The sequence below is a fragment of the Lytechinus pictus genome, unplaced genomic scaffold (assembly GCF_037042905.1).
Source record: "Lytechinus pictus isolate F3 Inbred unplaced genomic scaffold, Lp3.0 scaffold_38, whole genome shotgun sequence".
NCBI classification, from domain to species: Eukaryota; Metazoa; Echinodermata; class Echinoidea; order Temnopleuroida; family Toxopneustidae; genus Lytechinus; species Lytechinus pictus.
The window spans coordinates 389208-409338 of record NW_026974158.1 but is presented as its reverse complement, the minus strand read 5'-3'; the positions used below and the strand labels follow the sequence as shown (position 1 = coordinate 409338).

At 36.9% G+C, this 20131-nt stretch overlaps 2 protein-coding genes across 2 annotated transcripts; both read right to left on the bottom strand.

The window, feature by feature from the left end:
• Positions 1 to 1085: 1085 nt before the first annotated feature.
• Positions 1086 to 6520, bottom strand: LOC129260067 (uncharacterized). The gene is made up of 4 exons (XM_054898141.2): positions 6372 to 6520; positions 5228 to 5296; positions 4671 to 4754; positions 1086 to 4093 (listed from the first exon to the last, which is right to left on the bottom strand). The coding sequence occupies exons 1-4, from the start codon at positions 6518 to 6520 to the stop codon at positions 4024 to 4026; spliced, it is 372 nt and encodes a 123-aa protein (XP_054754116.1). The 3' UTR covers positions 1086 to 4023.
• A 1338-nt stretch (positions 6521 to 7858) lies between these two features.
• LOC135158119 (carbohydrate sulfotransferase 11-like) lies at positions 7859 to 17603 on the bottom strand. The gene is made up of 2 exons (XM_064115415.1): positions 17538 to 17603; positions 7859 to 14806 (listed from the first exon to the last, which is right to left on the bottom strand). Exons 1-2 carry the CDS (start codon positions 17601 to 17603, stop codon positions 13922 to 13924), a joined length of 951 nt encoding a protein of 316 aa, XP_063971485.1. The 3' UTR covers positions 7859 to 13921.
• Positions 17604 to 20131: the final 2528 nt, after the last annotated feature.

Sequence of the window (20131 nt, the reverse complement as noted above, 5' to 3'; positions counted from 1 at the left end):
CATTGACAATTTCAATATGATCTTCTCTTGGTGTATATACATCATGATTTCATGTAGACGATTGCTTTAGGGATGGAGTTTTATAGCCCTCGACATTATTGAAATAAAGAAGGTTCGAAAGCAAGGCAATAAGTCCCATATATAAATTCAACCCGAGCGAAAATCACGTTTTGCTCAATTCCATAAATGAACAGTTGCTTCTTTGGTCAATGAACAGGGGTAATGGGTATCTCCGTACGTTCCTCCCAGGGACTCTCCCTGCTCCAACATTGCTCGGGTTGTGTGGTGTGTGTGTGTGTATGCAGATGGGAGGAGGGGATCCACGTATTCTGCATAGCCCGTGGCATGGTGTGTATCTCGCGAGGGAAGGCCTTTTCTGTTGCGTTGGAGTGGTATCTCCTTGGTTGGATGGTGAAGGCCCGACTCAAAACATGAATTGTCGCTAATTACACTCCATTGCTACAAGTAGGCACATCGGTGTGATCATACGGGGGGGGGGGGGGCAATGTTGGCACCGGCGGAAATTCTGGCCAAGTCAGCTATGTCTTTGGAACTGAAATGACTATCTAGGGCCATGTAACACAAAACTTAGCAGTGATCGTATAATATTTTTCTACGATTGATTCCAATGATTACGTACAATGTACAATAAATTGTGAAAATCAAGCGTACGATCAATCGCTAACCTTTGTTATTGGACCCTGATCACTGGCGATTTATTCGTGTGCCCACTGCCCAGGGGACCTTTTCATGAAAGTTGACAGCACTGACAAGTTGTCTTTCTGTGACAGTAACCATATAAAGTAACAGAGGCCAGACGTGCCTTTCAGTCCGATCAAAACTAAGGATTTCATTGAAATTGTCAGTACTGACAATTTAGTCAGTGCTGACAATTTTCATGAAACACCCACCTGGGTGTGTGCAGCAACCCATTTCGGCTCAACTTCACCCCAAACTTTCAAAAAATGTCCAGTGCCCTGAAGATTTGCAAAAGTTAAGTACTTTTTAGTGATTGCTATAAGTAATTACTACAAAGCACCGAACTTTGTTTTATTCCTTTCAAAATGGAAGGCTGTGAGATTTTTGTCGCAAATGGATATGTGGACCCCAGGGGCATGCATGGGCGGAAATCACAGGGAGGACGCGTCCCACCCAAACTAGTAGGGGGACCAATATCGATTGTCCCCCTACTATTGTTGGTATTTTATGGTGGAAACAAATACATCATTCAGAATCTAAATAAAACATGCATTTATGGATGAAATGGCCTTACATTTGGGGTGATAACTTTCTTTTTTTGCTTGTCAAATTTATTTCGGTCGAAATGACCTTACATTTGAGATGATAACCTTTTTTTTTCCTTTTCTTGCTTGTCAAATGTTCAAGCCCCTGGTCCCCTTTGGAGAGAAATATTCACCCTTGCCCGGGGTGGACCCATTTTGGCGTCAGATTGGTCTCCCTTCCACAATTATTTATTCAGTCCTTAGAAATATCAATCTCCCCCCTCACGGCAGCCTTTGGCATATGCGATCTTTGAAAATTTTGATGAAATTATTTTTCGATGAAGAGCCGACGAGGCGATGAATATGCATGTCACCAAGCTCAAGCTCGTTGTGCATGGTGGACCGGGCCTCAGCAGATCATCCGAAGATTTGCACTGGACGAAAACAATATCGTTTGTCCACCTGTTTGTCCAGTGCCATAGACGATAATGCAGTTTTAATTCACAAATATTCGACAAATATTTGACAAATGGCGTTGTGCATGTGATAGCGAAAACTTCAAATTTTGTGAAAGACCGCTCCAGCTGGTAATACATACGTATAAAAGAGTTTTTGCAATTACCCCCTCTTCATGCAGCAGTGAGCCCTCTTAGATCACTTTGTTATTTGCACTATCTACCCCATTTAGACCCAGTTTGTCGCCATCAAATCATTAACTCCGTCACACAACAGCACCAACAAGTCAACAACATATAGTAGTAAGGAATAATGATAGCAATAATAATGATAATAAAGGGGAAAATGAAAATAACATACGCATTGTTCGTTAATGATTCATCTATCCATTAGTATAGGCCTTTCTCATGGACTGCCATCGACATCATTATCATTACTTTCATTGGAAAACCATAGCACTATTCCGGATATGTTCATATGCGAACAGTAACCAGCATGAGAGTATTTTAGCAAGCTATCATATTGAGGGATGGGGAGGGGGGTGGGGGTATATAGCAACTATTAATAAGCACCACCCCCTCCAAATCTGCACAAATATAGGAGAGTATGAAATCAGACATAAAAAAAAACAATGGGAAAGCAAGCATGGATGATATTTGCATACATTTTATCTAATTTGACCGTACATGTAGGCCTATATCATTCTGTGTTGATATGGTTAAATAAAAAAAGAATAAATACAAGGAAAACCAGTCTGATCGTATGTAGGCCTATATATAGTCAGTGTCATGAGCCCCTCCCCCTGAAAGAATGGCCAATTACATTATTTTTTTTTCTCGACATGAATTTGTTTTTCTAATGCAGGGTTCATCTGAAGGCTCTGACTCTGAACTGGATGCTACAACACCTAAGAAGGCCAGACTAGAGGGACATGGGGATGAACTGGATCCATCAGAGCCAGTCACCACAATATCTGAACTCGAACCAGAAGGAAATATCGGGAAATCTTCAAGGACAAGAAGGGGGCGAGGCAGAGGAAGAGGAAAGGGAAGGGGCAGGGGCAGAGGTAGAGGAAAGGCTAGGGGAACTGAGGCCAGTTCTAGTCACCAGGCTGTACTTCAAGAGAGCACTTTGGCTAGTAGTAGTACCGGCCGTCGTGGACGCCGAAGAGGCCAACGCATTCAAAGCAGACACAGTGAGACTGATGAGGACCAGGCGGGTCCTTCAGCACCTTCAACAGCGACCACCACACCAACCACCACAATAACAACATCCGTTCGACGTAAGGGAACCAGGAAAACAAAAAGTGCAGGTGGAAGGAATATAGGCCCACAAAATCTACGGAGTATCGAATCGGATGCAGACCGAATCAACAACTTACGGGAAAAACGGAAACAGAAAATTCAGGTATAAATAACAATTTTTTTTTTACATAAACCTGGATGAATCTTTGCTTCCTTTCTTTCCAAGTTCGCCCAATGAAACACTACATAGTCCTGTAACAGGAACTTGATTTCATCTTTTTTCCCAATAAATAGGCCTAGAGGCCTACATTAGGCAAGCTAGGCCACCTTTTCTGGAGGGGGGAATGATTTTGGATGCAGTATGTGTATAAGACTTGGAGCAAGGCAATCAGGCATTAAAAAAGTTGAAATAAAGAAGTTTATAACTGAATGAATTGAAAGAAATACAGTTGTGAGATATATTTCAATGAACCCAAGAATTCACCCCGAAAAACCCTAAACATTGTGTCACTCAGCCTGGTGTCACTGTTAGTTTGGAGAAGCTATTCAAGTGTTGTTCGTATCAATTAGCCTTCACATGTCTTCTCACTTACAGGATGACATTTCGAAAATGACCAGGCAGGAGATAGAGAACCTACTCTTCAAAGCAATAGAGCGAAGGCCAGGGATGGTCTTCGACGTTATGTACGCGTCCGGAGGTGATGGCTCTGCACCAAGTGGTTCACCTCCGAGTCCATGTGGCGAACCTGGACTTCATTGGTGCCGATGTGGAAACTGCCGCGACATGCCAACAGATGCTGAAAAGCTTTGCTGTGGCAAATCCCCCGAGGAATGCGTCAGAGAACATGCGGTAAGTCAGTAGTATAAGTAGTGTAAATCACACACACACATGTACATCGTATCTAGAAAACATTTTCAATATTCATTTCATATGTTGGCGACTTGGCGCTGTTGGCTTTCCATAGTTGTGGTTGATTGGACCACTCTTAACTCTTCGTAAAACAGGCCTGGTATGCTTATTATCGTCTTGAAAGAAACTGCAGTATAACTGTACATAATTTAACATATCATTGATCATTACTGCCTCAATTTAAATAAACTTACTTATCATCGGCAAATTTGCCTGAGGCTCCACTTCCCTTAAAAGGTGTCGAAGCAAATGCGGTACTCCTGATAATAGAATGAAGGTTTGAAGATAAAGAGGGATTTTTAAAAACAAAATCAATAAGAAAGTATCCCCACAATTACCAGTCTCATAATATGAAATTATGAAGACACAATTTCCTCTTTATAAATTACTTTGACAGATCACATACGTGCAAAAATTAGAATATGCAGAAAATACACATGTACAGGTACAGTATGAGGGACTGCATGACCATCTGACTAAAAGTACTTGGAAAAAACTGATTTTTTGCAACCAGCATGGAAATTATTTGTGAAAATCACGATGTTCCCACCTTCTTATATTGTGCAAAGTATGTGAATGTACATTCTCTGCATCACTCTTATTGCTTCCTTTATTAAAATTTGATGTATTGAAAATAATTCTGACTATATTAGTACATGTACATCCGCATGTTGGGTTACTGACAGGTAATTTTACTGTAGAGTTCACAGAGTCTGATTCTCCCTTCCCCTGAAGAAAAAAGTTTCCCAAATGTAATAATAAAAAAATAATAATAATAAATCATCAATATCCAAATACGTTTATTAAACCTACATGTACTTTAAAGAGACATCTCACCTGTTCTCTATAGTTTCCTTCCTTGTACACATACTTGATTCCCCAAAACTTTCACTGGCACACTCATGGGACTGCTCTTGGGATCTAAGGTTAGATGAGAGAATATACAAACACCCTCAATAAAGAAAATATTCTTCAAAAAATGTATAAGAATTCAATACACACACACATATACATGTAAAATCATTCCACTTTGTTTTTGAAATAATTTGCAACCTAAAAAAAAAGTCAGCAAAGAATTGAAGAGATACATGCCTTTAACGTACATGTAGAAATGTTCTTACCACAAAATCTAATAAAACATTTATCAACTTATATGTGCCTGCTTAGCTAGGTATATTTTATGTTGTCATTTTTTTATGTTGAATTCTAATGTATATCATGTTGTTTATTTTTTAATTTTTGTTCAATGTACAGTGACGAAGTAAATGAGAACATACAAATAAATAAAAAATTAAAAAAAGTATGTTCGTGATACAAAAATCTTCTGTAGTAAACCAAATCACAAGGCACGGCACAATTTGAATAAAAATGCAGGTAAAATATTTGAATCTTACCTGTCATCGACATTTCCCACACTGGTTCCTGCACTGATACCGGTGCAATTCTTGGAGTGTTCTTCGTGTCTGAAGTGTGATGCAAAGAGACAAATGTTAATAAATGATGTATAAGTAACATGTACATGTATACTTCATAAGGACACATTAAACACTCTGTGATTCTGTGATAAAAAAAAAAATATTCTTTGGTACCTTTTGTTAGATTTAGATAACTTGTTAAATGTTGGATCTCGTCTAAAAACTTACAGATAAATAGGTATAGGCCAAGGTATGCTATTTGACATTGTAAAAGTATGTATCTATTTCTGTCGGAACCGGAAATATGCTCCGCTAAGACTTTGTCTTGCTCCGCAGCATAAACTCTTTGACTGAGTGTTATGTCATTACACTAGCATGATTAGGAGTAGGACTAATTAGGACAAGGGGATGTGTGCACCTCACGTTAGGCAAGGACAAAAAAAAAAGCTTTTACACCCCACCATAACACTGTCACTAAACACACATGTAACGTTAATTGGGGAATGGATGGAAAATTTGGCATATTTCAAGAAGGTCCTAGGCGCTAACGATAGGCCAAAACAGAGAATGGATAGATTCAATCAGTCAATGCTAACTTATCAACCCGGCTTGAGCCCAGGCCAAGTCCCAAGATCTATCTGAGGAGTGCAAACGCTGAAATGGAAAATCAAGTCGGGTGGTCATGTTGTCATTGATTCAGACTGTCTTGACTTGAGGACAAAAGTCAGAAAAAAATGCATGTAATTTGTTGGTCCACGTGGAAATCTTTCCCACGTATGGTACGGTACCGGTATGTCAGACATGTATACAGTATAGTACCCAGTTGTTGTGTGTCCGGACGATCAATTTTAGAAAGTCATTTGGAAAAATTAATACAAGCGAGGTTTCAACAATTTTTAGTAAAAAATGTTAGGAAATATTATAAAGAACAAAATAAAACTTAGAAATGATTACAAAGCAACAAGTATTGAATTCATATTTTAGTACTTTTTAGTGTAATCCAAAGACAAAAAGAGAAGGCTTCTTCAAAGATCAAGTGTCCGGACACCCGACCCCCCATCCTACTTTCTTTCAACAACAGACACATCAATCAGTATCACGAAATTACGGTATATCTACTTACGTGTTAATGAGCAACTCCAGAAAACTAACATTCTTGCTTTCTCCGGATGAGAGCATTGCTATCCGGAACTTGTCAAACATTGCTGTTGACAATGTCATGCGACTCCTTTTTGCCTCGTATCTCTCCTTTCTCTTCTTCGTTCCACCCATGGCAACGGCCCCACGTACATATGTTCACATGAACAAAAAAAAAAAAAATTAGCTCTAACCAAATTTATCGATATTAAACGAACTGGACGAAAAAAATCTCGAAATACCGATTACCGTAGACCGCAACGCACTTGAAAAAACATGGGGAACTAGTGTGTGCACGAACGGCCGGCCGGCTCGACGCGACCGCGCGCCGGCCCGCGAGCTAGCGTGGCTTTATTTGGTGCGACAAACTCGATTGCAGAATCGCCAAGATATTGACATGTACAACTTCACGCCATAGAGGGAGTAAACAGATATTTGAGTCGGATTTGAAAAAAGACCCGACGCCCTGATTAACGGTCAGTTTTTTGCTTATTTCTCACTAAATACACGATTTCTTCGAAATTCCTTTGGCAGTTCCTATTTATTTATCAATCCCATCAAATGGTGTAAGTATGAACAAAATCCGTATTTTAGTCAAATTTACAGGCTACCAAAGCTGGAACTTACCTTTAAGGATGGAAAATAGTTTGAAAATATATAGATACAAACTTCATACAAATTATAAAAAAAGAAGCAAAATAAACTGGCATCATGATACTGTGAACAGAGATACAAGATTGTTCATGCAATTAAAAAACATTTTTGCAAACTATATAGCCTCGCATCATAAAAATAGATTGAAAATATCCAATTTTTTTTTATTTAAAAAGAAATAGATATAAACCAGCCGGGCTAACATATTGCAAGGTTGCAAAGATATAAACCGGGGATATAAAGCAAAAATATAGTAGGCCTAAAAATGGAAATTAAATATCCTATTTTTAGTTTAGCCTATTTCACCTGTAAAATAGCAAAAAAATAGTATGAATAGGAGAACAAAAATTGAAGCAATTTCATTAATAAAAATATATTTGTAAGAAAATAGGCCCTTTTTACTAAAAAAAGTAAATAAAAAAAATAGATGGGAAATTGGACAAATGTATTTTCTCGCAACAAAAACTTCAAGGGGCCAGTATCACATTAAAACTTGGTTATCAAACATGTAAAACAAAATCCTAGATGGCATTTTAACTGAGATTTATTTTTTAATCAACATTCAACGCTGAATTTTCTTATGTTAATTGTTAAGTGATGAACCTTAAAGGGATGGTCCGGGCGCTGAAATATTAATTCTAAATAAATAGAGTGAAATTCACAAAGCAAAATGCTAACAACTTCATCAAAATCGGATGACAAAATAACGAAGTTTATTAATATTTTGTGAAAACAGATATGTGCACATCGTCATGAATATTCATTTGGTGGGCTGATGATGTGTCGACATCCCCATTTTCCTTTTTTTTTGTTAAATATGAAATTATGATTGTTTCATTTTTTTTCAATACATGTGTATAAATGTGTCTCCATTGTGATGAAGTTGCTGCATTTAATAACTAATGCGGTTAATCAGTTGTCATTCCAATTGTTTAAGTTCTTGGTAGAAATATGTTGAATAAACCTAATTTCATATAATGTACAAAAGAACATGGGATATGACATCATCAGCCCACCTAATGAATATTCATGAGACATGCCTAAATAGAACTGTTTCACGGGAATATTGCAAATCCTTAAAATTTAACTTAACTTCGTTATTTGTCATCCGATTTTGATCAAATTTTAAAAATTTTGCTCTGTGAATTTTACTCTATTTATTGAGATATATGAATATCTCTAGCCTTGATCTTCCCTTCAATTATTTTCTTGTATCGTTAGAAAGAGATGGATGAAGTAGAAGAATACGTTCATCGCAACCAATTAAGCTCTAAGGGTGTTAGGTTTGTCCTGTATATTTTAACACGTACCCTTTTACATGTAGTCACTTTTTTTTTCTTTATCCTGTTTTTATGAAAAATAAGTGGCGAACAAACAAAACAAATGATAATTGAAATTTAAAAGAGCGCATGAAAGAGAAATAAACCTGAAAACGAACAAGAGTCCTCAAAATATAAGTTGCCCATTTGGGGGTCAATAATTTTTCGTATTTTTCAGTTCGCGCTTTGCTCCTAGTTTTGATCTAGTACGTATATTACCCTTTCTCGTAGAAATAGAAGCTATCAAACTTAAAACCTCTGAGTCTCAGTAGGCATAACCACCCCCCCCCCCTCGCTGATATAGACCTACACAATGGGACTTAGCGTTGGGGGCCACGGACCCCAAAAAAAGTCTCACAACAAAGAAAGGAGAAAATAGAGAAAAGGAAAAAAACGAGGTGAAATATAATTTTCAAATAGGGCCTATGTCAAAATCTAGCTATCACAAAATTAAATTTTCATAAAAAAATTGTACTTTTTAAAATGAATGGTGCCCTTTTAAGCCATATGGCCTCCTAAAAATATAAGACCCAATACGCTACTGACCTCTCCCAAAACTGAAGAAAAAAGGTAAATCCCTCACATGAAATAACACTTTTTTTAGTCTGTGGTACAAACAGGGCTTCCGTGCAAGTACTGAAGGAAACTACATTTTTCATGTACCACAGAAAATACACCATAAACGTCTGTGATACAGTTTCAGTCATATTTCTGGGGTGGCTGCATGAGAAGTACCGTAGGAAATTTTGAAAGTACAGCACTGGGGTTGCCATAGAATTTTAGAAGTGCCTATAATGAGTCATGCAGGAAATTTCTAAATGTTCATGTACCACAGAAGTATCACAGGGTTTCCATAGAAGTGCCTTTATTAGGATCGAGTACTGCAGGAAATTTCAAAATATTCATGTACCACAGAAGTATCACAGGGTTTCCATAGAAGTGCCTTTAATAGGAGTACTGCAGGAAATTAAAAAAAATATCATATACCACAGAAGTATCGCAGGGTTGCCATAAAAGTACTGCAGGATATTTTAGAATTTTCATGTACAACAGAAGTACGACATAACTATCACAGAGTGATACCACAGAACGCCTGTCGTCATTCTGCGATACCGTCATGTACAACAGAAGTATCACACGAGTACAACAGAGTACCATAAAGGTACTGTAGGAAATGTTCAAATTTTCATGTACCACATAAGTATGACAGAACTATCACAGAGTGATACCACAGAACTCCTGTCGTAATTCTGTGGTACCGTCATGTACGACAGAAGTATCACACAGGTACAACAGAGTACCACTAAAGTACTGCAGGAATTGTTTGTAAGGGGTATAAAGAAATGTCATATTTAACCCGTTATCGTCGTTATCATTTTCATTTCTACTCTCTAAAGTCATTTTAAAATCCCCTTGATAGTGACGTCAATGATGCAGCAACTAACAGGTCGGTCTGATCGGTTTTATTGATGTACCCCTTTCTTTCTTTTCCTCAAAACATCTAATATTATTGTATATACTCCGTTTACTTTTTCTCTGACCAATGGTTTGATTTAGCAAAGGAAAAACATCGTGTCTTCGCTGATGACGTCAATCGAGTCTTCATCGTTCCATAATCGTTCCTCGTCTTCTTCGTCGTCGATCATCGGCATACTTGTTCTTCGTCATAATCGTCCATCTTCGTAGTCGTCGTGGATCGCCGATCTCTTCCGTCTTCGAACTCCACATTTACCCGATTGAGGTTTGAGCAAGCACTTTATAAACTTTCCAAGACTTTCGGTAACTTAATTTTAAAGGCCTATTTTCAGATCGATCTACTCCCATAAACTTGGACAATCGATGATGTTTATACTCCTTCTCTTATGCACATATACTCCATTTTATGATTTCTATATGCAAATATTTATTGAATATCCATTTGCCAATATACCTATGTTCACAACGAATCGATGATAATGATTTATTAAGTTGTGTACATTAAATTGATCATTTCATTTATATCTTGATTCTCCTTTGGTCTTTTATCTAGGATGGTTAAGTAGCCTGTATATTAATAAGTTAATTAGAGCAGTTTCGCTCGTGACAATGATCAAAGACAATTTAAAAAAAAAATATCGAATTTATATTTTGTGATAATTGATCATGTATATTTTCGATATTATCTATAACATCAGAGAGTGTACATATGTCTTCGTCATGTTGTTGGGCAATTGTTGGGCAATGTCCTAATTATGTTGAATGATTATTAGAAATATAAGATGACCCAAAATTGCAGGTCATGAAAATGTTATTGACTAATTATCATAATGCTATATTCCATATGAACATGTTAAAACTATGTGACGATTTAATGTATTAAACAAGTTTATTTGATGAATAGTCATAACATTAAACTTGCTGACAATTTTATAATCTAAGGTTCGAATTGTTTAAGAATAAAATGGCTAATTAATGTTTGTGCTGATGATGTAAAAATGATAAACATGTACTAATCTTTTTGCTTGGTTTTTCCAGGTGTTGATCTACCCTCACATTAAATGCCACATAAACTTGCATATGACTGTATAATGCGTCATTTGTACCTGCTGTTACAAAATGGCGTTGCGAGTAGGATTCGAACCTACGCGGGAAAGAGTCGTACCACCAAGTAAGTTCTTTGGAAGTTTATATCTCAATAACTGTATTACCCTTAGGAAGATGTGCAGCGGTCCAGTTTGCGCATCTGACATCCAGCGTATGCATAAGTCTAACATTCCGCTCTACGTCGATCTCCTGCATCAACCAAGTTCCATCAGACAACAGGTACATCCTCAGGCATCAGTTACGTCTTCAAGAGGGGGTTCCTAATACAAAAACGGGCATCTACTCTCAAAACCACTATCCTACTCACAACGCCATTTTGTAACAGTAGGTACAAATGACGCATGACACAGTCGTATACAAGTTTATGTGGCATTTAATTTGAAACTAGATCAACCCCCTCTTAAGTTCTCAAGGTGGACAAAACTACATGCAGATTGGCAGTCACATGCGCTAGACACATACATAGCATCGTCGACGAATTAATGGTTCGGCCACCAATACACAGCTTTTGACAGTCTGAAGACCAATCAAACCACATTCAAATAGATCATCTAAATAGAACTAAATAATCTTGACCTCCCCATAGCAAGAGGTGGTCAGTCTATTTCCCTCTCATTTGGTCATGTGTCAAGATAGCTATCGAGAAAACTATCGTGAGATCACCCTCACTGACCCAAGGTCAAGGAGAACTTCCCTGAAGGGATATCCTCAAAGTTTTTATTGATTGAAAGGGATGACTTAAATACAATGCTTTCAGGGATAATACAAATAATGCTTCAATGCTTTCATTTACCTCCTCAACAGATCATTTTTGCATACACATAAAAAATCTCTCTCTCTCTCTCTCTTGTACTTATATTTTTTGACCTGTTACATAAATTATTACGAGTTAATACCGTGTTATCAGGGCATGTCAGGATCAACCCGCATTTTTGTTTACCTAGCGATTTGGTAACCAATCACCCCAAATCACATAACTAACCTCACATACCCCAAGCATCTTTTTTTTTAGTGAAAAGAGCTATAATGTAGTCGAAGTACGCATGAGTAATTGCTCTGCACAAGATTAATTTTTGTTTAAAGTTAATTATTACATTTATTTAATTTCACTTCCAAATGCGATTTGTTTCCATGGTTGTTTCAACAATCAACGCAACATGATTTTACATATAAATAATATTGACTTTCAAAAGAAGAAGAAAAAAATAAGTTTGATTTTATCGATATAGAATTTCAGTTTTGGAATGGAAAATAAATAATTCGGTAAAGGATTGAAGAAAAAATGACTTGTCCGGACACTGCTAAGAGGTTGTTAAATGAAAGGACTTCTCTGATTTTTCTTGGACGCAGTCCATATGACGTTGATGAGAAAATGGCAGCCTCGAAAACCGATGACGATGACGTAGAATGACGTATGTCGAGGGTTATCGGGAATCCACGAAGTCTATCGTAGAATGGCGTCACCGAAGTTTAGGCGCTTTTGACCTTTCGCATGACATCGAGAAAAACTGAAACAGGACTGCAGGTTGACCAAAGGACCCTTGAAAATTGATAGATTCCCATTATCCGAATGGCAAATCCTTTTTTTTTACATTTTAAATATTCGTTTTATACATCATTTGATGAATACATGTCTTTGTAATTATCTAATAAGTATTAACAAAATATCTAGATAATATTAATTTATCAGCACAAAAGCATCAATCAAAAAAGAAAAATAAATTCATTTCTGGAAAATACTGATATACAACATTCCTTCACTGCAATATGATTGTGATAATTATTTTATGCCGGAAATTGTTAAAATTCACAAAGTAATTGTGTGCCTAAGTTTCTGACAGAAAACAGGCTTCTGATTGATAAAAATTATTACAACGAGATCTGGAGCAAAAATCCAAACCAACATAACTTTCTATATTGAAGAATCAGATTTTTTTTATAGCTGAAATATTAAATAGACTCGCCACCATTGTGGAGGGAATACTTTATCCGAATTGATAAGAAAATGATTGTCATTTCTTCCTTGCTCTTCAGAGCACAACTTCTTTCAAAGAGTAAAAAAATGAAACTGCTCCTACTCTCTGTGCACAGCAATTAGGTGTGTACAATTAATAGACCTCGTGTGGGTCTTGGAATTTAAAGTGTTTATTCCACCTGTTACGAAAACATGGGACCGATACAACAAAAGGACCTGCAAGAAATGAATACATTATAACCCTACCTATTTGAATTATTTGAATACATAGGTTTCTATCATACAAATCAGTAATACTGCCATCACAAGGCCAAAATGGTAACTTATTACCTTTTACATCTGATTACTCTGATTAAACACAACTTTCAGGATAACACCGATGTTTTACGTTTGTCCTGTTAACATTTTACTTTGTAAAATTAATATTTTTTTGCTTTACTGCCGACAAAAAATAATTGCTTGTGACAGGGCGGATTATTTTGTACAACATGAATTATATAATTAATTATACATAATTTCAATCAGTGCAATTTATTTCTAGTGTATACAGCAGCTGCTCCTCTTAATTTGTTTAAGTGTAAAGCGGGAACACAGCGTTATCACAGTACTATTGCTTGTTTCAGTAACAATTAATCGTTTTCTACCAATAAACATCGAGGTATGGGCAATATAGACAATTTACGTGTTTTAGAATTACGAACCTTCGAAATAAAAAACTGGACATTTGAGTCGGCCGTGGGTCGAAGCCATGGCCTAGCGTTATTTAGACGGGCGGTGTACCAATTAGCAATTCTGATAGTGAATTCTTCAATTTACATCAGATAAAATTAGTTCATTATGTTAATTTATACCACTAGCATTTACACAACAAAACCTTGATTTATATTAATAAATATAATACAATTGTTAAATCATATCAGGCGAAATTCCGACAATTAGCATGATTAGCGAGGTGAACACACAAAAAATATGCCCTTAAATTTGAAGTTAAATTATAAACATCCTTTATCTACGGGAGACGGAAGTGTTAATACGGTCAGCAATAAAGGTTGGGACTTGGTAGTTGAATATTTCAATATCCGTCTCCAGCCTCTTGTAGAGCGATTGTAACTGCGTCGAACTAACTTGTGAATAGTATTTTGACAGCATCCCCGAGTAACTGCTTTTAGTAGGATTTGATGACTGGGGAATATCTATTTCAACACCATCGACAATTTTCTGAACACCTTCGCGCACGTCTTCGCAGAAGGTTTCAAAATGTCCAATGAAATCGTAAGGCACATGACATGGATAGCACAGACGATGGAACTCTCTCCAATGTTCTTCCTTTGGAATATTGAGTTTATTAGATAAATTACCAAGGTATTGAACGAAATTAACAAATGTCAAGTTAAAATCATTATCTCTTGTAACTTCTTCGTTTGCATGTTCGTTTATTTTACGAGACCAATATTTATTCCTACAGGATCCATTTAAATCAAGCTTGTCCCGATATGCTGACAGAATCCGTGAAAACGGCTCGCGTACAAATATTAGTTTACGGTACGTTTTAAGTCTAACTTTTGCATCTTCCAGACTGTATTTACGCAATAACGGAAAGTGCGTGTCGGCAAGTTTATGAACCGTTTCGTGTTCGATGTTGGTTGTCTTGATATTCCCATTTAGCACGAGAAGTATTTTCTTCATCGTTGTACAACCAGCCTTGGGTATATAGCAGTAAAGAATCTTTAATTTATCTAACACAAAGATGTGGTTCATTTTCTTTAAGGTGTCGACGCCCAGATGATCAAAGTTGACTAGATGCTGATTGGAGTTCAAACGCTCACATGCCTGCAGTAGATGTGTGCGTCGTTTCTGCTGAATATCTTCGACAGGGGAGGGTTTGGTTATCTAGGGTGACAAACAAAATAAAATGGACGTGATTTCAAGACCCCGAACTAAATCTTAAAGTAAAAGCAATAACTCGTCAGTGATTTTACGAATCGTGTCAAACCTAATTTTTGGCCATAGTTTCAGAGTTTTATTCATATTGATTATTATTATTATTATTGTTTTTTTTTTTTTTTTTTTTTTTTTTTTTGGGGGGGGGGGCATATTCCGAAAGCGTGTGGTTAATTCTATTGATTTGCCAAATTTCAGATCAAAATTCGTATTGTTCAAATAATAAGGTCATATTCAATATTTCAATTCATTTTATTTTACGAAGTGGCTCAAAACTTTCTTTGTGTACTATAAAGTGTCTGGAATGGCGCGCACAGGTCAATGACAAGACCAACGAACGTAGAGGGCAGCAACACTTTGCAGTATTGCTTTTAGGTAGGTCCACTCTGCTCAGATTTTGTGACCACTCTAAGCCCCGCCCCTCACTCAGAGAACTTTTAAGGTAGATTGTAGAGTTGATTTTTTTTATTTGTTCAATTTTACTATTTTTTATGGATGATGAGAACTCCAAAAAATGAGTGTTAAATATTATTTCAAAATACTAATTTATTTTTAAAAAAAAGTAAGACACAATGTATCATGATTCTGGTACTTTGCACATTAATGAAAATACATAGTCTGATGACATTGTATTGCCGTTCTTCTGCCAAATTTCGCTGCCCCTACCTAAACTTCACCAGCCAACACCAGAGTCAAGCAAGACGTTGACCTTCTGCCTGGCCACGCCGAAACTTCCCCGGGGTCATATAACGGTGCGCGTACAGCTGGCCGCACTGCACTGGCGCAGGATAATCTGAACGCGACTCGACATAGCTAGATATGGACCTGAATGATATGGGCTTGGTCTGTCATTGTTTTGGCACTGAGGCAGTTGAGCAAGTGAATTATCGGATGGTCTAATACTACTTGGTCTACTTATCAGTTCGTCCAACTTCACATAGTCTAAACTCATTTCGTCTACAACCAGTTCGTCTAATATCAAATTCGTCTAATTCTCACTTGGTCTAATATCCAATTCGTCTAATTTCCATTTGGGCTAATAACCAGTTGGGCTAATTTTCACTTGGTCTAATACCCAATTCGTCTAATTCCCACTTGGTCTAATATCCAATTCGTCTAATGAGCAGTTGGGCTAAAACCATTTAGTCTAATTTCCAGTTGATCTAACACCACTTGGTCTAATTTCTACTTTGGCTAATTTCCACCTGGTCTCATTTACATTTCGTCTAATTGTCACATGGTCTAATGAACTTTTGGTCTAATTTCCACTTGGTCTAGTTTCCATTTAGTCTAATTTCCACTTGGTCTTATATCCAATTGGTCTAATGACCACTTGGTCTAATAGCCAATCGGTATAATGACCACTTGGTCTAATCGTCAATTGGTCTAATACCCAGTTGGGCTAATCATCACCTGGTCTAATTCACACTTGGTCTAATGTCCATTTATTCTGTTATAACATCATTATTATTTATTTGATCTAGAATTAACAAATACTGTACGTAGTGGATAAATACCATGCATCACTATACATGTCGCCATGATCCGGAGGGGTACAGCCGGGGTAAGGCCGGTGGTGGCAAAAACCTGCACCGTGAAGGACTATCGTTGACGAGATAGTCGCTCATTATTCTAATCAAATATGATTCTTTTAATTAGGCATACATATCGATTATATAGATGATGATGAAGAAAATTATATCATATTCATAATCATTACATCACCGCATGCACATTTACAGAACACTAAATTGGGGACCTTGTAGCTCATAATGGTCAAATGGTGGGGTTTCATCAGAATAACATTATTATGATAAAAGGAACGAAAATATAATGTAATTGATTGTGTTGATACGTATCTGGTAAACATGTTTATGCCTTTTTTAAATCACTGTTATGCACCATTACGGACGATACTTGAACTTGATGGAAAATAAGCAATATAGTTTTGCAGTTTGGGGATTCAAAAAGTTACCAAGCCAATTAGACCCGGGGGCCACTTACATTGACGAGTGGATACTATGCGCGACCAAAAAACACGTAAGAGGATGTCTTTTTCAAGATAGGGCACGTTACGTAATAATGGTGTAAAAAACACAAAAAAAAAAAAAAAATGCTGCGGTTTGTAGATTATAGCTCTAGGGTTGCGATCAATTCGTCAGTGATTTTACGGAGTGGCTCAAACCTCGGCTGGCTTCGCTAGGAAAGCTATGTGTTTCGGGTCAAATTTGCGAGGGTATAAAAATACTTAAATGTTTTAAAAAGGATGTACTACGTGTTTAGAGTCCGATTTGCGCGAGGTGTAGGAGGTCGGGCCGGATACACAATGGTTGTAGGAATATCGCTGTACTTGTTTAGGGGTTCAATGCATGGAATACTTGCTAAGGGTATCGTTTTGTTTCCAGTACTTGTTAAGGGTAGGGTTTTACACGCCAATACTTGTTAAGGGGTGCATTTTCAGAAAATGGAAAATACTTGTTTAGGGTGCTTTTCGAGATCCCATGGTCGCGCATGGTATCCACCCGTCAATGCCCCCCCCCCCCCGGGCCATTAGATCATGTAAATTTTTCAAGAATATTTGTTTATATGAATATTTTGTTGTTTATGAATATTTTGTTTATTTTGTTCCAATAGTAAGTTTGGAGGCAAATAACATACCAGTTCGATATATTTTGATTACACTATACAGGTTTATTGGGTTAGCTGCATGCGACAACCTCACGGCGATCATCTTGGTAGCAGCCATATGTGTTAATAACAAGTATAGTCTACGTTTGCAGACCTTTATTAGTTATCACAACAGTAGTCATTCATCTTATTTATATTTTCATTCTGTTTTTGTTCTACTTCTTCGCTTCTTCCCTCCTTAAAATGGATTGGCAGGGTCCCCAGCCCATCAAGGAAATCAGGGATTTTTATAAACGTTTTTTTCCAGTCAGGGTAAAATCAGGGAATTTCGATCGGCCAAAAAGTCGAAAGCACGATAGTCAGTGTTATATTTTGTTGTATATTAAAACAACATTCATTGAATGACATGATATGGTGTTTTTTTTGTAGCCTCTTTTACTACCGTACCGTACTACTGGTACATGTAATTGCAAATAATAATAGACCTACACGTATATATAAAAAAATAATAATACATGTTATTCACTGCAACAACTTAGAAAACATGAGAAACTGGAAATGGGTTTAAATAATTATCAGGGAATTTTTAAACTTCTTCCGAGAAAAATCATGATTTTTTGTTTTCTTGAAAAGCTGGGAACCCTGATTTGGTTAAGCCAGTCGTTAACTATCCACAGTAGATTATATACATAGTGGTGGATAAGTTAACATCATACTTTCTCCATCTCTATGATCGTATAATAGCGTATTTTACAGAAAAAAATAGCAAAATTTATTGTTTTTCCCCCAAAACCTTCAAAAATCCCCTGAAACAGACAAAAAATCCCAAAAATTTGTTTAATCCCCAAATAATTTTATTTTCATCTCCACAGGCTTTTGAAAATCCCCATATTTTTCAAAATTTGGGGATGGAGATAGTCTCTCTAACTGTACTCCAAATCGAGGGGCGCGCGTGTGAAGATTCGAAGCCGGCGTGTGGAAAGTAATTTAAAAAAATCATCAGAAAATTGAAAACAAGTCACCATGTAAACTTTACAAATTAGACCAAGTGGTATGTAGACTAAATGAATGTTAGACTATCTGGAAATTAGACCAATTGGAAATTAGCCGAAGTGGAAATTAGACCAACTAAATAATGGACCAAGTGAGGATTAGACCAACTACACATACAACCAACTGCAATATAGACCAAATAAATGATGGACCAAGTGAGGATTAGACCAACTGGTATTAGACCAACTAGTATTAGACCAACCGACTATTAGACGAACTGATATTAGACCAAATGCAATTGGACCAAGTGACAATAACATACATTCGACGAAATGGCAATTAGACCAAATGAAAATCAGACCAAGTGACGATTAACCCAACTGGGCATTAGACCAAGTGGCTATTAGACCAAGTGGTCATTAGACCAATTGGCTATTAGACCAAGTGGTCATTAGACTAAAAGATAATTGGACTAAGTGGGTTTAGCCCAAATGTTGTTAGCCCATCTGATGATTAGACCAAGTGATATTAGACCATTCGTCAGTAAACCGTTACGGTTGAGCAACGATAAATGTTCACGGTTAGAATCTTAATCTAACTTTCAATATTGATTGGAGTCTAAAAATATAAAAATGAGTATGTAATATCCACAAATCCGACTGATTTTTGCCATCCATCATGCATAGATCGAATCCAGCCACTACACTAGCAAAGCCAAGTCCTAGACCTAGTCTGTCGTTAAACCTAACATTGGACCGAAATTATCTGGTCCAGTATCGAGTCCGGTATCGAGCCTTGTATATCGTGACAGGTTTTGACTTGTGAACTATCAAAGCCAGGTCTGCCACAGCTGCTATTTTCATTCTATATTTTACACGAATTTGTGTTAGCATGCATTTAATTAAATCCAAATACATTACCAGCTAACCGTTCCCTATACCTCCGCACCGGCGCATGGCCAGCTGGCCGGCCGGGGTGAGGCGCTGTCCTGCCATATGGCACTTGATTGTGTAGCTTGCTTGGCACATTAATGCGGTGCAGCAAAATTTAGAGAAAAATGTATCAACCTCACTCATCTTCGTTATCACAATTGATATGCAAAGTCATAAAATTGTTACCATTACAACGTTATATTTCAGGAAAAATACAGATCTAAATATATCGTATTTTTAAGCATGATATTTGATGTAAAAAACTTTTCAAGCAAAAATGTTGAATAATATGAGGAAATGAAAAAAAACAAAACAATTCTACAGTATACTAAAAAAGTTCACTGAGTGAGGGGCGGGGCTTAATGTGGTCACAACATGAGCTTGGCTAAATTGGGGTGAAATTAGCAGATTATTTTATTCAATGACAGAATTCAAGCCTCTTTACTGAATATTTAAACAAAATCAAGACAATAATTTAGTGATAGTTTTATTTTTTATATTTGGTATAATATTATCCCTTTGGTAATATATTTTAGTGTTTCTATTATTTGAATCTGGTATTGTCATAATCTGTTAGTTTACCTCTATTTTGCTTTAAATCTCTGAGCGTGTATTGTGTCGCTTCAGGACTACCAAATTGTTCGCACACTTCAATTGTATGCGCGTATCGAGTGGAATTTCCTAATAGCAACACTGCTGTGTGTTGCTGCCCTCTACGTTC

Coding starts and splice junctions, on each gene's coding strand:
- LOC129260067 (XM_054898141.2), bottom strand. CDS start 6,520: ATGGGTGGAACGAAGAAGAGAAAGGAGAGATACGAGGCAAAAAGGAGT. Junction 5,297..6,371: donor CTGGAGTTGCTCATTAACAC/GTAAGTAGATAT, acceptor ATCACACTTCAG/ACACGAAGAACACTCCAAGA. Junction 4,755..5,227: donor GTGGGAAATGTCGATGACAG/GTAAGATTCAAA, acceptor ATCTAACCTTAG/ATCCCAAGAGCAGTCCCATG.
- LOC135158119 (XM_064115415.1), bottom strand. CDS start 17,603: ATGGCTGCTACCAAGATGATCGCCGTGAGGTTGTCGCATGCAGCTAAC. Junction 14,807..17,537: donor ACCCAATAAACCTGTATAGT/GTAATCAAAATA, acceptor TTGTCACCCTAG/ATAACCAAACCCTCCCCTGT.